Here is a 16,425-nt window from a genome sequence, read left to right on the forward strand (position 1 = left end):
TGTTTATCTACGACGGAAGTTCGAGCGACGTACTGTACGCCAACATAATCATGTGACATCATGTACACCAACATCTCTGTCACTCGCCCTTACGGTACTAAATAATGGTTTGGTTTTCATTGAAGAAAGACACAACTAGACAGTGAATCTGGGTGTCTAATAATTAAATTTCGACCTCTTCGTGATCTCCACTGATAAAATTCCTGCCATTTACCCCAATGTAGCTTGTCACCAGCTAAATATTGATCCTTTCATCCGATACGTGGCCCAAAGAATGAGACAACTATTCTCAAGAAAGTCTAAGTCCCCATGAACACGATTTAAGGCCTACTTCATTCCAACTTTATTTATGAAGTAAGATACACTAAATGGATCTCCAATTTTGTCCTAGTTAAAACGGCGTCGAGAAAATGGGAGGTGGAATGTAGATTACACCAAGCTCAATCGGACTTGCCCCTAAAATTCGTATCCATTCCCCAACATCAACAATCTGGTAGATAACTCTGTCGACTACAAATTGTTGTCATTCATGAACTCGTACTCTGGATACAACCAACTCCTTATGCACGAAGCAGACTGAGACAAAACCGCCTTCATGACGAAACACGCCAACTTGCGATACAATGTCATGCCATTGGACTTAATAATGCTGGTGCAACATATCAAAGGATGATAAATAATATTTTTGAAAAGGAAATCGAAGAAACACTGAGATATACAGGGACGACAAGATCGTAAAATCTAGTGAAGAAAAGAGGCACAACGTGTTGAGACTAGTTTGAGAGTATAATACGAGGCTTACACTTGAGAAGTGCACCTTCGGGACCAGAGCTAGCAAGCTAGCAAATTCTTGGGATTCTACTTAACGGAGAGAAGCGTGGAAGCTAACTCGTACAAGTGTGAAACACTTGTAAAAATGGAGACACTAACTATGACGAAAGGGATAATGAAAGTGAACGGGATTCTCACATACCTAAATAGGTTCATCTCGAGATCAACTCAACATGTTTTACCGTTCAACATATTATTGAAGAAACAAGCTCACTTCGAGTGGACTCGAGAGTGAAAATAGGTGTAGTTGTAGTCGAAACTAACGTGTGACTCACTACAGGAGTAGTTACTCCAATGGTTGTTGAAGTGTTTGCACCTCCAACCGTCATTCCGATTGGTTGTTCTTCTGCACTTGGAGCGTTTTTATGGGGAGGAGGAATTCCTTGAGGGGATGATTTTCCAAATGGTATAGACATACTAACAATTTTTCCACTCCTCAAATGCATAAACACTCAATAATTGACAACATTTAGATGTAAAGAACGAAACAATCATAAAAGCACATATACTTTCTGTAAAATGTAGTGTTTTTGATAAACAATCAACGGGTTTTAGTTCACTTATAGGATCAAATTGGAAAATCCTAAAGGACACTTTGTGTTAAACTTTTGAAAAAATGTGACGGTGCTAAAAGGTTTTCAATGTAAAGATTCAAGAAAGTAAATGCATAAGTGCTTGAATGGATAAAGTAAATAAAGGAAAATAGTTAAGCACTTGCATAAAAAATGCTCGAATTAAGACTGGGACGTAAGTTCATATATTTCTTACAAATTCTTTATCTATGTGTTTTGGGAATGTGAATTTTAAAGAGAGCAAAATGAAATGTGAACCCCTATTACAATATCAAAATCTATTTATATATTAGTTACATCAATAACTGCCAATGACAGTTATATCTCCATGATTTGTCATGTATCTTCTAGGTGGGCTTTAGTCTTCTGATGTATTTCTAGGTGTCTTTGGTTCTCAAACCACTTCAAATTGTTATTTTTGTTGAAAACGTGTTCAAGTTACCTAATCATATATGTCGCAAACTCCACTTGTCGAATTTGCAGCTTGGTGTTGACAACATGACTTAGCTACCTAAACTTAGTATTTATATCCACCTCAATCTCACATTCATGTAGAAAAGGCTAAGGCAAAAATCTCAGGCTAACACCGGTATACTTCACATCTAAAGCGCTAATAAGGCAGAAAACACTTTACCAAAAGATAGGGAATATTGCATTAGTGTTTATGATGGCCTCGAGATATCTACGAAGGTATTTCCTAGCACACATCATCCTCTTTTAGACCAACCAACATCTTAAACATATTCATTCACATACCTGATTTTGCAAGGCGAATGACTAAATGGTCATTTGAGATTTCTGAATTCGACATCGACTTCGAACCAAGTAAGGTATTGAAGGCTCAAGTGTTTACAGACTTCCTAGAAGAAATGACATTGGCCACCCTAGAGACAAGTGCAAAATGGACTAAGTTCCCAGATGGGTCGTCCAACAACAAGGGAAGTGACAGTTGAGATATCCTTACGTTTTTAATTCACAACCATTAACAACCATGAAGAATATGAAGCCTTCAACAATTGTCTTACATTGGCATCCAAGATGGAGGCAAAAGAAGTCAAGTAGCAAACAGAATCACTACTTGTTGTATCCTAAGGCAAGGGAGATGTGTAAATCAAAGATCTATTACTATAAAGGTATGTCGCCATGGCCATAGAAAAACTGGCCAGGTTCAGATCACATAAGATCGTGCATAACTCGAGGGAGCAGAACATCAGGACAGACGTCTTGACCAAGATTTCAGGCACAAGAGCTACAGTAATCAACTACTCCTTTATATATGAATCTTTGGGCAAGCCTAACATCGAAACTCCTAAAGTGATGATGGCGATCATACATGGTACCTCATAGTCTTCCTGGATATCTACAATTATGGCATATAACGAACATGGTATATTTCCCATTGATTCTGTTGATGCTAATCTTGTGAAGATGAGAGCAAGTTCGTACTTTATTGCATTGGAGTATGAACATCCTCAGCTTTTTTCACTTAATCCTTAGGAAGTTGAAGTTCCTAATTGTCGCTTAAGATTATTTTACCAAATGGGTATAAGTGGGAGCCTTAACAAAAAGAGAAGCTAAAAAATGGGTTTCCACCTTCACAAGTGTCGTCATGGCGCAACCTATAGACGAAAAAGACAACAAGTTAGACCTCAAAATTTCCAACCCGACAATATTTCTTGTATTATTGAAATGGGGCTAGAAACGGTACCTGAATAAATAAGTGACGCAAAGAAATGGTTAAAAGCAAATGAAACTTGAAAATAAAGGTGAATCAGAAAATATAGAACCCAAATAAAAGGAAAAGTTGGCGAAATCAAAGGTCACTGGAGCTTAGGGAAGGAGGAAAGAGTTTATGAGAAGAAAGTAAGTCTAGGTTATAAGAAAGAGTGAAAAATATTTGAAAGGCAAAAATGATCTCTATACAATGGAGGAAGATGAATAAATTAACAATTTAGAATAAAATAAAATAGAAAAGTGAAAAGCAATTGTCAAATTCCGCCTAAAAATACAACAAAGCTTAAGTGCATGAATGTGTCACGCACTAAGCTATAAATCTAAGACCACATTTAAAAAAATCATGTGAAGTCTCCTTTTAATTATGTAAATTTATTTTATAAAAATTTTCATAAATTTTCATTTTCATTCAAGAATCATTATTTATTTATTTTTTTACTAAATAAAATATTCATTCATTCCAATCGATAGAGTACATTGTTGCGATACAAATTAAAAATCGCCAAAAACAAAAAGGATGAATCTGCAAACAAACTCACAGCATCTATGTTAATAGCATAAAACGGCAAATTACATATGCCTACGAATATAAATATGACTATATTGAAATGTCTGAAATACTCATGCCTCCAGATCTGTAGCGTTAATGGCACTAAAGTCATAGATAGGATCTGCACTAGATCGAAACTCATCTTTCAACCTGAAACAAATGAACACTGCGCACAACGACAGAAAAACAAAATACACCGCATAAAGACGGGAAATCAAAACAAACAACGACGCACTAAAATGACGAAATCACAAAAAAAACAATAAATATATGTGAAAATCACTTATTTAACTTATAGAGAAACAAGAACGATTCGGAGGAGTGATTTTGAATCAAAATCGATCCTAAATCACCCCCTCTCTAGGACATACAAAAGAAGAAGAAAAGTAATTAAAAAATCCAAACCAATTATAATAAAATTAATTTGGAAAGTTCTTGGAAATGGTGTAAGGAGAACAACGAGAGTGACTGGGTGGAATGAATCAATGAAAAAGAAAGAAAGAAAAGTGATTCCAACAGCCTGTGAGTTCTGACAACGTGTGGGTCCCACTCGACTCGTCTGGCCAGGTCAGTCTTCCCCCTCCTTCTTCTTCTTCCTCCTCCTCCTCATCCCACATCTTCCACACAGCCACAAACCAACCATGAAAAACCTCTTCTCTCTCCTCTTCCTCCTTTCCTTCTCCACACTCTCTGTCTTCTCCCACCTCTTCTCTCCCCCCGACAACTACCTCATCAACTGCGGTTCCACTTCCCCCACCACCCTCCTCAACAACCGTCCTTTCACCGCCGAACACTCCCCTTCTTTTTCCACTTCCTCACACCCCCTTTTCATCAAAAACCAAAACCCACTTCCCAATTTGCCCCAAATCTACCATACCGCCAGGGTTTTCACTAAACCTACAAAATACTCATTTCCAATCAAAAACAAAGGGACCCACTTCGTTCGTTTCCACTTTCACGCCTTCAATTCATCAAATCTCGACCTGGGTCTTGCTAAATTTAGCATGTTGGTTGATGGGTATATCGTTTTGAGTAATTTCACTCGTTTTGTTACTGACAGCGAAAGAAACCCTAGGGTTGTTGAGTATCTTATATGGGTTGATTCTGAAAAGCTTGAGATCGTGTTTGTGCCTGGTAAAGATTCGGACTTTGCGTTTGTCAATGCTATTGAGGTGATTTCTGCACCTACAGATCTTATTCCTGAAACAGCACAGTATTTGATGGGTTCAGGGAATTTGAAGAGTTTTAATGATTTGAACAAACAAGCTCTTGAGGTTGTGTATAGGGTCACTGTTGGGGGTCCTAAAGTTACGCCTTTTAATGATTCATTGTGGAGGACTTGGGTTCCTGATGAGGAGTTTCTCAAATCAAGTGTTGGGTTTGAGAAATTTTACTTTGGTGGTAGGATCAATTATCATGTTGGAGGTGCTAGTCGCGAGGTTGGACCGGATAATGTCTATAACACTGCTAGGTTGATTAGAAGTAAGAATGATTCTGTGCCGAATGTTAATATGACTTGGATGTTTCCGATTACGGGTGGATATAAGTATCTGGTTAGGTTGCATTTCTGTGATATTGCTAGCATTTCGGGTGGTTTGCTGTATTTCAATGTTTATGTGAATGGTTATTTGGCTGTTGAGGATTTGGATATCTCTTCTATTACGAGTTCGCTGGCTTCCCCGTATTATGTTGACTTTGTTGTCGATGGAGATAGTAGTGTAGGGGCGTTGAGTGTTAGTATAGGTCCTTCAAAGAGCAGTCTTCCGCATGTCATTGATGGTATGTTGAATGCGGTTGAGGTTATGAAGTTGAACAATCAATACAAGAGTCTTGATGGAAATGTTTGTGCTGATTTTGTTCTTAAGAGCCGCCGGTCACGTGGAAATACTGGTATTTTTCTTACTATGGTGGCTGCTGTATGCATTGTGTTAAGCTTATCCATAGTGATTCGTAGAAGGATTATTGAGTCGAGGGAATCTGTATCATGGTCAAGGTTGCCTATGAGTTCATCTGAGGATAATGTTAAGTCTTAAGACTCGCAACTTATAGTTTTATTGAAAGAAAAAAGTGAGTCGCAGTGTTTATTCTACAAGTAAATAAGTTGTTTGTAGAATATCTGCAAATCAAGCCATCTAAGTAAGTGGCTTTGATAGGAAAAGAGAAACATGAAAGAACATGCTGCCGATCAACCTATGAAGGATGCAGAGTATGAAATTCCGACTGATAACACGTTTTAGGAATTGTTGTAATATATCTAAGTTGTCTTACTTGTTTATATCATAATATTATTAAGCCGTACCTTTTGCCATTACACTATTTTGTTTCGAGCATTTTTCGTTTTGTTCTGTTTTAAATATTGTAGCTTTTATCATTGTAACTGTTTGAAGTGTGAAAATGATTATGCAACTTTCATTGAGTAGTAATATGAGGTTACTGATGCACCAAATTATGTGTTATGGTATGACCAATATTCATATATGATCTTATCATTATTCATGAGTGAACTGAAGTTAACAAACGCAAATAAAAAAACTAAAACATTCCAAATTATTTTCCTCATAAGAATAAGAAACCTTTGTCGATCTTGTTCAACATGGATTCAAAGATGATTTGGAGCTCCTTCATAAAGTCCACAAACACACATGTTTCTTGGTGTTGGTTGCAATGATTATCCATCAAACTTTTTCCGTTCATAATTGCAGAATTAATCTTCAAGTTGTCTGCTGGAGTCAGCATGGAACTAACACTATCATCTTTCATAACTTTACTCATCTTGTAAAGATAATTGTCCAGAGCATTCATTGCTCTAGCTTTCTCTTGGAACTTCATATCTTCAACCTTAAAATCCTCAGCTTCTTGGATCATTCTCTCAATTTCTTCCTTTGACAATCTTCCATTAACATTTGTTATTGTAATCTCCTTAGCTTCAGTGGTTTCTTCCTTGGCAGTGACAGTTAATATACCATCTACATCTATAGCAAATCTTACTTTGATACAAAGGCCTCGAGGAGCACGAGGAACTGAGAGACTAAACAAACCGAGCAAGTTGTTCTCACTGGCTTTCATTCTCTCCCTCATAAACTTAATTGAGACGCCAAATTGGTTATCTACACTTGTCTTACATCTTTCTTCTGTCAAGATGACAGGGATAGGAGTGTTCTTAGGAATCACCACGCTCATGATATCTCCTTTTGTCGAGATACCAAGAGACAATGGTGTAATATCTTGCAAAAGCAAATTTGGAACACTCTTGATGCCTTCAGTCAGCAAAGCAGCCTGCACAGCTGCACCATAAGCAACAACCTCGTCTGGATTCATGCTCATGCACAAATCCTTTCCCTTGAAAAACTCTTGCAATAGCTGTTGCACTTTGGGAATTCTAGAAGAACCCCCGACAAGAGCAATATCATCTACACTACTCTTGACCATGTTAGCATCACGTAGACAACTCCCGACAATCTGCATACATTTGTCAAAGAGATCCATGTTGATTTGCTCAAACTTGGCTCGAGTTACTAATGAACAGAAGTCAATACCCTGACATTCTATGTCAACTGTAGTCTCAATGTCAAATGAAAGTGCCCTCTTTGCTCTCTCACAAGCAGCTCTTAGCTTCCTTAAAGCTTTTGGATTCCCACTAATGTCCACATTGTTTTTCCTCTTTAACTCTTCAACAAAGTGGTTCACCATTCTATTATCAAAGTCCACTCCTCCTAGGTGAGTATCCCCAGCAGTGGCCTCTACCTCAAATCTATTATCCTTAATTGTTAGAAGAGACACATCAAAAGTGCCACCACCAAGATCAAAGACTAATACATTTTGCTTTCCAACAAAATTACCTCTCTTTTGAATGCCATATGCAAGTGCAGCAGCAGTTGGTTCGTTGATTATCCGCATTACATTGAGGCCAGCAATAAGACCAGCATCCTTGGTGGCCTTTCTCTGAGAATCATTAAAATAAGCAGGCACAGTAATCACTGCATTGTTTACAGGAAATTCCAAAAATTTCTCTGCAATCTCCTGCATCTTTGAGAGGATCATAGATGATATTTCTTCGGCAACAAAGCACTTCTCTTTACCCTTGTACTTAACAACGATCATGGGAGTGTCATCAGCACCAGCAATGACCTTAAAGGGCCACAACTTTATATCTTTCTGAATAATAGAATCACTATATTTCCTTCCAATTAACCTCTTTGCATCTGCGTAAATAAAAAATGTTAATGATGTATAATTTGTTCTTCTCTAATGAAAGCATAGAAAATAGGTAGAAACAAGTATAAAAATATTTATAAACCAAAGTAAGAACAGAAAAAATATCAATTACCAAAGACAGTATTGGTTGGGTTATATGCAGCCTGATTTTTGGCGGCATTGCCAATCAACCTTTGCGAATCATTGAAAGCAACAAAAGAAGGTGTGGTTCTATTGCCTTGATCATTGTGGATAATCTCAGCTCGGTTGTTATTATCCTGCCACACTGCTACACAAGAATAGGTGGTGCCAAGGTCGATTCCGATAGCAGGTGCTTCATAGTTTTTGGCCATTCTCTTGTAAGTGAAGGATTAGTGTTCTAGACTGTGGAAGAGAAAGAGATACAGCATTGTGAATATCTCAGGTAGGTTTTTATAAGGTGGAATATGAAAATGAATTAGCTGAAATATCTTTAGTATCTTAAAGCTGTGTACATAAATTTATCTTGACTCCATAAAATGAATTTATATCTTCTTATTAGTAGCCATGGCTGTTATTCTTCCCGTGTGTATTAAAGAGAGTCCCTCGGTAGTGGATTGAAAGGTAATTATTGCATTTTTAACTTTTATTAAAAAAAGTGTTAAGTGGGTAGAGCAATTCTTGCATGGACACGACCATAAATCCACATTCTTAGGCACAACCAATAAGAAAGAGTCTTTTTTAAATTTATTTTAATTTTAATTTTGGTTTTAATTAGATTCATGGGGTCGTTGGAATTATGAAGGAGAGAGAAAAATTAATATTTATTTTTTTAATTAATTAAAATTCTGTGATTGGTTGTGTGTAAAACAATTTCTTAGGTATGTGTCCACCTAAGAATTTTCCTAGTGGGGATGCACGTCAAAAAAATCCAAATTCGGTAGCATCCAGCCTTGGGGTGGCAAACGGATATGTCCGTCCTGCAAAAATCCGCAAAAAAATGGAGCGAGGTGGACATATTTGAGTGTTCTGGTCTAAAATTTTGCCTTACTCTGCAAAAAAAAGTGAAGGCAGGGCGGGGAAGGTCCGTAGACATTGAACTTTTTAGGTCTAAAAATAGTAAAATTGTATGAAAAATCTCGTGTCCGCAAAAAATGGAACGGGGCGGAACTGACACATTAAAGGGAACGGGCCTAAAACCTTGTCCCGCCCCACAAAAAAGTGCGCGCAAAACAGGTATGTCCGACGGGCCGGGCCCGTTTTGCCACCCTTAATCCAGCTGCTTCACCCTGCATATAATCGAGAAAAACCAATTTAATTGGAGTCATGGGACGGAGGAAAATCTGATTTTTAATCATGGGAGTAAGTGCGGGGCGGCGATACTAATACCCGACCTGCCCCCACCCTGCGTAGCCCAATTAGTATCTCCGCCATCCCATCCGGTCCTGTTAAATTTAATTTATCACTCTCAGATTTAGGGAAATGTACTTTTCATCTTTATAGGTGCTCCCACACCACCGTGAAAAGTTCATAATGTCTCTAGCGTTCGGAGATGCGTTTTCGGACACACCTATTTTCACAATTTTTTAAATCAAATTGAAGAGACAACTTTTTACGTTAAAACTTAATTTGGAGATGCATTTCCGTATGTGAAAAAAAGTGTGTACGAAGATGCATATCCATAAACACCATTTATTAAAAAAAACGTGTTGGTGGTCTCGAAATAAATCTCTGAACGCTTTTCTTTCATTAACCCGCGCCAGAACCCTTCTCTCTTCCCCCTTCATTTTTTGAAAAAAGAAACACTTGATTTCTCCCTCTTACAACCATTGCTTTGAAGCATTGCATTGAAGCATCATTTCATCTCTTCTCATTTTCATCATCTCATATTTTATTTTATTTCCGCCTCTAGCACCTTGCATCATGTGTTTGATTCCTGCATGGTTTTTGCTACCCAATACTGCTTCCAGATCGTACCTTGATTTTTATTTTCAACTTATAAAAAATTGTGTTCCAGTTCAAACATCCCCGATTTCACTTTGATTTTTTGTTTTTTCAGCCAAGGGAGACACAGATTTTGTCTCGTTTACCAAAGTTCTACTTATCCCGTGTGAAAAATTAACTGGGACATCCAACTACAACATATGGACTGGTGCGGTCAAGATGTGGTTTCACGGTCAGGGATTTAAAGATCACCTAACCACAAAAGTGGATGATGTTCCTACCGCCAAACTCGCTAAATGGAAGAAAACTCGTGTGCTTGGAGATTAGGACATGTGGAAAACCATAACGCAATGCATAGAGATGCGTTAGTGTTGGGAAAGGTCAAGAAAGTCTTCTCCAACGATGTTCATTATCTATACAGTGTCATCCTCCAACCTAACTCTCTGAAAGAAAATTTTACAATCCTAATTCCCTTCATAACATATGCAACAACTCATGCCGAACAATAGAGTAAGTATTTCATGATCATGACACTTATCAGACTACCACCAGAACTCGATTTTGTGCATAATCATATTTTACCAGGCTATATTGTTCCTAACTATGATATAGTTAGTGAAAAAATATTGCGCTTGGCTACACCTCATGCTTTAGAACGGTCTCCTCTTCATCTCTTGTTGCCCATGTACCAGGTAATATTGTTGCTCTTGCATCCCTTGGCAACAATCAGAATCACATTTGAGGTGGGTTTATTATTAACGGTTTCATGGCAGACCTCCACGTCAGGTGAAAATAGCTCAAATTGATCACTCGTTCACTCTTCTGACATCACCATCTCTTCAGAGCTCTACACCAAGCTACGATGATTTCATCAGGTGGTGTCAGAATGATAAAAAAAATCTAGCTCTACTGCTTCGGTTGCACATGCTAGTAATTCATCTGTTTGTCTCTCTCAATCACATTCTCTTGGCCCTTGGATCCTTGATTCTGATGTGTATGCTCATGTTACCGGTAATAAAGGTATTTTCTCTTCCTTCTCTACTCATGGTTTCTTACCTACTATAACTTCTTCCAAAGGCTCTCAAAATTGATCTGAAGGGATTGGTACTGTTTAAATTCAACCTTTTCTCTTTGTTACTTTTGTTCTCTATGTACCTAATTGTCCATTTAATTTACTTTCAATCAGTCGATCAACGCGTTCTCTTGATTGTATTGTCACCTTCACTAACGATAATATTACCCTATAAGATCAGAGTTCGGGACAGATGATTGGCGTCAGATATGAGTCTCAAGGTCTTTACTACCTCTCTGTGTCATCTAAGGCATGCTCAGCCACAAACTCTCCACTCACTATCCATGCTTAGTTAGGTCATCCAGGTCTTCCCAAACTATAGAAGTTAGTGTCAAGTTTATCCAAGTTATCTAATTTACATTGTGATTTGTGTCATTTAGGGAAACATACTCTTAGTCACTTTCTCTATCGAGTCAATAAACTGGCTTCATCCTCTTTTGCTTTAGTCCGCTATGATGTTTGGGGACCCTCATGTATTGTCTCTACTTTTGAGTCTAGGTATTTTGTAACCTTTATTGATTTTTTTCACGTTACACATGGTTGTTTTTAATGAATAATATATCTGAATTATTTTCTATTTTTGAACAATTTTATTGAGAAATAAGAACTTAATTCGGTGTGGCTATCCGTACCTTAAGAAGTAACAATGCCCTGGAATATTTATCCCAACAATTTCAAAATTTATGTCACGTAATGGTATTTTCCATCAAACATATTGTCCTCACACACCTCAATAAAACGGGGTAGCGGAACGCAAAAATCGGCATCTCGTAGAATCCACCCGACCCTACTTATGTTTTGGAGGGATGTTGTGCTAACGACATGTTACCTTATCAATCACATGCCCTTATCTATCCTTAACAATAAAACCCCTCATTTACTTCTTTTTCCTAATTCCCCACTTCGCCCAATTCCTCCCTGAGTCTTCGGGTCGACATATTCTGTACACAATCTCTCTCCTGATCTTGATGAACTATCAACTCGATCACTAAAGTGTTTCTTTCTTGGTTATCGTTGATCCCAAAAAGGTTATCATTTGTATTCACTTACACTACAATGATACCTCATATCGGTCGATGTTACCTTCTTCGAGTTTGTTCAATATTTTGAGTACAACCACGTAACTCCGGAATGCCTTCAGGAAATTACTCCCACAACTCTTCCGGCAGTTATTAATGTGTCGTCTACCATTATTCCCCATAATTCTATAGCTCTTGACCCCCCCCTAACTTGTCAACCACTTCAAACATATCAGCGTCATCACGCAGTGTATGTCGTCCCTGTCCCAAAGTCAGACATGTCCTTGAGGTCATTACAGACTCTCCTTCAAAGTCCCCACCATCACCAGATTCGATTCTGCCACCTAAGTTCGATCTTCTGATGCCCTTCAAAAAGGTATATGTCAAACATGAAATCCTTCTTCACATTATATTGATTTATGTTATCACCATTTTTCCCTTATGCATTATACTTGTCTTATTTGTCTTCAATTTCTATTCCTAAAACTCCAAGTGAAGCATTATCTTACCCTAAGTAGAGACAAATAACGATTGTTGAGATGTGTATTCTTCAAAGCAATGGTACCTAGGAAGTAGATCCTCTTCCTTTGGGAAATCTTTGGTAAGTTTCCATTGGCTTTATACATTGAAGGTTGGTCCATATGGTAAGATTGGTTGATTCAAAGCTCTCTTAGTAGTCAAAGAATACACTTAGATTCTTGGGTTGGATTATACTGATATTTTCTCACTTGTGGCTAAGATGGTATCAGTTTGACTTCTTCTCGCCATTACAGCCATTCGACATTTATCTCTTCGTCAACTTGATATCAAAAATGCATTTTTACATGGTGATCTTGAAGAGGAAGTTTATATCCAGCAACCACTTGGGTTTATTGCTCAGGGGGGGTCATCGAATATGGTTTGTAGGTTACACATATCTATTTATGGTCTTAAGAAGTTTTCGAGATCTTGGATTGGCAAATTCAGCATTGTAGTTCCATAGTTTGGTGTGGTTTGTAATGAAGCTGGTCATTCTTTGTTTTATTGTCACTCAGCCCAATGGTTTATTTATCTTATTATGTATATAGATGGTACTATCATAACTAGGGGTGGTAAAACGGGCCGGGGCCCGCCGGGCCGCCCGCGCACCCGCCAAAAAATGGCGGGTTGGGTTGGGATTTTAGGCTCGCCGCTCGCCAAAGTCCGCCCCGCCAAAACCCGCCGCCCGCCATACTCGCCCCGCCAAAGCCCGCCGCTCGTCAAAACCCGCTCCTCCTCTAAAACTCACTCTTTTTTTAGTTAATTCTAGTAATTGCAATTCTTGATGGTTTATTTTATACATTTATTTATAAATATATGTAATATTTTTTAGAGTAAATTTGTCAAAAAATTACTTTTATAAAAAATTGTTTTAAAAAATAAGTGAAAAGTTTAATTAAAAGATAAAAAAAAAGCATATTAATCTATTAAAAAAATATAAATAAAAATAGGCGGGTAAGCCCGCCGCTCGCCAACCCGCCATCTTGGCGGGGCGGGCATGATTTTGATGCCTATTTTACTTTGCGGGCATGCCCGCCCCGCTCGTTTTTTTGCGGGCATAAGGCGGGGCAGGCGGCCCGTTTTGCCACCCCTAATCATAACTGGTAGTGATCAAGAGGGAATAATCCAATTGAAACAATATCTCTCCAATCAACTTCAGACAAAAGACCTTGGTAAACTACACTTTTTAGGTATTAAGGCAACTCAATCTAAATATGGTTTGGTGATTCCTCGGCGGAAATATGCTATGGATATTTTGGAAGAAATGTGTTTGTTGAATGTTAAACCAGCTAATACTCCTATGGATCCAAGTGTTAAACTCCTACAAAATTAAGGGAAACCTCTCTCTAACTCATGAAGGTATAGGAGATTGGTTGGAAAATTAAATTATCTCATAGTTACTCATCCGGATAGTTCTTTTGCAGTTAGTATGGTAAGCCAATTCTTAAGTCCTCCTTGCCAAGAACACATGGATGATGTTGTCCAGATTCTGAGATACATCAACTATGCTCCAGGAAAAGGCCTCATGTATGAAGATAAAGGACATACTCATATAGTTAAATACTCCGATGTTGATTGGGCAGAGTCACCCATTTATAGATGATCCACCTCTAGGTATTGTGTACTTGTTGGAGGAAACTTTAAATCCTATAAAAGTAAGAAACCAAATGTAGTTGCAAGATCAAGCGTCGAGGCAGAGTATAGGGCCATGAAAATGGAAACAAATGAACTCATTTGGTTAAAACAGTTTCTCAAAGAACTTCAAATTGAATAAGTAAGACCAATGAAACTTGTTTGTGATAATCAAGTTTCATTGCACATTGCTTCAAATCTAGTCTTCCATGAGAGGACCAAACATATTGAGATAGACTGTCACTTTGTCATAGATAAGATTGAATCAGGCGACATCGTCTCTAGCTTTATCAACTTAATGATCAATTGGAAGATGTGTTTATAAAATCCATGTGAAGTCCCAAAAATAACTATATATGTGGCAAGCTTGATGCATTTGACTTGTATGCTCAAGCTTGAGGGGGAGTGTTGATATTTGTAAATATATAGTGTTAAAAATATTTGTATATAGAATAGTCTCATATTGACTATATTATGCAATTAGATGTAATCTATCTATATATATAATACATTATCCGTAGTGCTTTTCAAAACACACGGTTTAATTCAAATGCCTCTTAGCCTCTCTCATCTCAACAATTATGATGATTTAACACTTTGTAATCAAATATCAATTTTTAATCAATCAATTTGATAGGGCTTTGGTTAATATGCATAAGGATTTACTTATTCACCATGCATAAGCCTACATAAGTCATTGGATCATGTTTTTAATCCAGCACTGAGTATTGAGTATTGAGTGGTGAGTATTGAGTAATAACAATTGATGTCTAGAATTTGATTCAAGAGTCCATAATAATCTATGCATGGTGCATAAATTTTTATCTATGCACGGTAACTGAACCCAATTTGATAGTATGATGATTTAACAGTTTGCACGTAACATCCTGTTGTACCAATTTGACAATACCAATCTGTATTTGATATCAGTTTGACAATACTCAATTTGTATTCAATATAAGTTTGACAGTTTGTAACCGTTAGTAAATATCAGTTTGTAACCAAATTCTTTTAATCAAATGACAGTAAAAAATTTGTAATATACAAAAGTAATATCCTGTACCAAAATAGAATTGCATCAACTAGAGAAGCATGGCAGAACATGTTCATTACAAACTGCAGTGCATGACAGAAACAAACATTACAGTTACACATATTACAAACTTGTTCATAGACATGTCAAAATATGGCATGACATAAACTGTTTCATGAAAAATATTACAAATAGTACTTCAACATCCTAAAGCTATTCTTGAGTTGGTTGTGTAGGAATTGGTATTTGTGATGAAGACCTAATTTTAGTTGTGTTTGTCTTCTTGGTATTGTTTATATCACAGTTAGTCTTTGTCTTAGACTTCTTAGTTTGGTTTCCACCTTTTGGTATAGCCCTATAAACAATTTTTTTTCCTTACAATTCCTCATGTTGTGTTCCATGACTCCACACTAATGATAGTTATACCTGCAAGTCTTCTTGGCAACATATGTGGGTATCTTGGCTCCTCACAAGTCTTATTCCTCAGTTTTTTGGGGTGTCCAATTTCCCTTTTGAATAGTAATCCTTTTAGTCTGGTAATGTTTAATCCCTTATAATAAAGTGATTATAGGTTTGTCTATATGCTCTAAGGTTGGCATGTTAAATTCCTCACCCATATTATTTACCTGTAGGTCACACTTAGATGGGACATCATTCATATCCTTCAATGAAGCCTAATTCAATGTTTTCATCTTTAACATTGCCCTCTCTCATGCAGGAGTTGTTGTAGTATTTATTGCACTCCACATACTTTCTTTCAATTCCATCTCAGGGTCCTTCTTTTCCCAATTTCCATACAGATGCTCATACTCTTGCTCATGAAATCCAATAAGAATATTTTCATACTCTTGCTCATATTCTTGCTCATGGAATCCAATAAGAATTAATTCTCTCACCAGTTTTGTAACTTGGAAATTTTCCATACTCTTACTCATCCTCGCTATCAAGTGGTGTATGTAATTGATCTGAATCCCCATCATGACCCTGCTCAAACTCAACTGAATATTTCTCCAAGGGTAGGTTTGTTGTTTCCTTATATAACAAACTGACGCCTACTACTTCCTCACATAAGTTAATGCTTCTTGAAGTTGTAGTCACCATAAAAAAACTCCGTTTATCTTTGGAAAAAAGACATCAAGGCAACATCACTATTACAAGGTGCATCGCTACCAAAACTATCTCTATATTAACTCCTGTAACTCCCAAACATTTATGTCTTATTAAACCTGCAATTTACTATACTATTGATCCGGTTTGAACTCGTCAAGCATAAAGTCATTAACTCGTATCTCTCAAAATGTATTTTAGGCTCAATCACCTTCCCAGTAGAGTCACAGTCTTTAATG

General features: G+C 37.3%; 1 protein-coding gene and 1 pseudogene across 1 annotated transcript; one reads left to right on the plus strand and one right to left on the minus strand.

Annotated features, from left to right (window-relative positions):
* Positions 1–4,127: 4,127 nt before the first annotated feature.
* Positions 4,128–5,998, plus strand: LOC131627833 (probable receptor-like protein kinase At5g24010). Its single transcript, XM_058898695.1, has one exon. It carries the CDS (start codon positions 4,329–4,331, stop codon positions 5,718–5,720), a length of 1,392 nt encoding a protein of 463 aa, XP_058754678.1. The 5' UTR covers positions 4,128–4,328; the 3' UTR covers positions 5,721–5,998.
* A 239-nt stretch (positions 5,999–6,237) lies between these two features.
* Positions 6,238–8,376, minus strand: LOC131627834 (heat shock cognate 70 kDa protein-like; annotated as a pseudogene).
* Positions 8,377–16,425: the final 8,049 nt, after the last annotated feature.

Source organism: Vicia villosa, unplaced genomic scaffold (assembly GCF_029867415.1).
Source record: "Vicia villosa cultivar HV-30 ecotype Madison, WI unplaced genomic scaffold, Vvil1.0 ctg.000402F_1_1, whole genome shotgun sequence".
NCBI classification, from domain to species: domain Eukaryota; kingdom Viridiplantae; phylum Streptophyta; class Magnoliopsida; order Fabales; family Fabaceae; genus Vicia; species Vicia villosa.

Coding starts and splice junctions, on each gene's coding strand:
- LOC131627833 (XM_058898695.1), top strand. CDS start 4,329: ATGAAAAACCTCTTCTCTCTCCTCTTCCTCCTTTCCTTCTCCACACTC.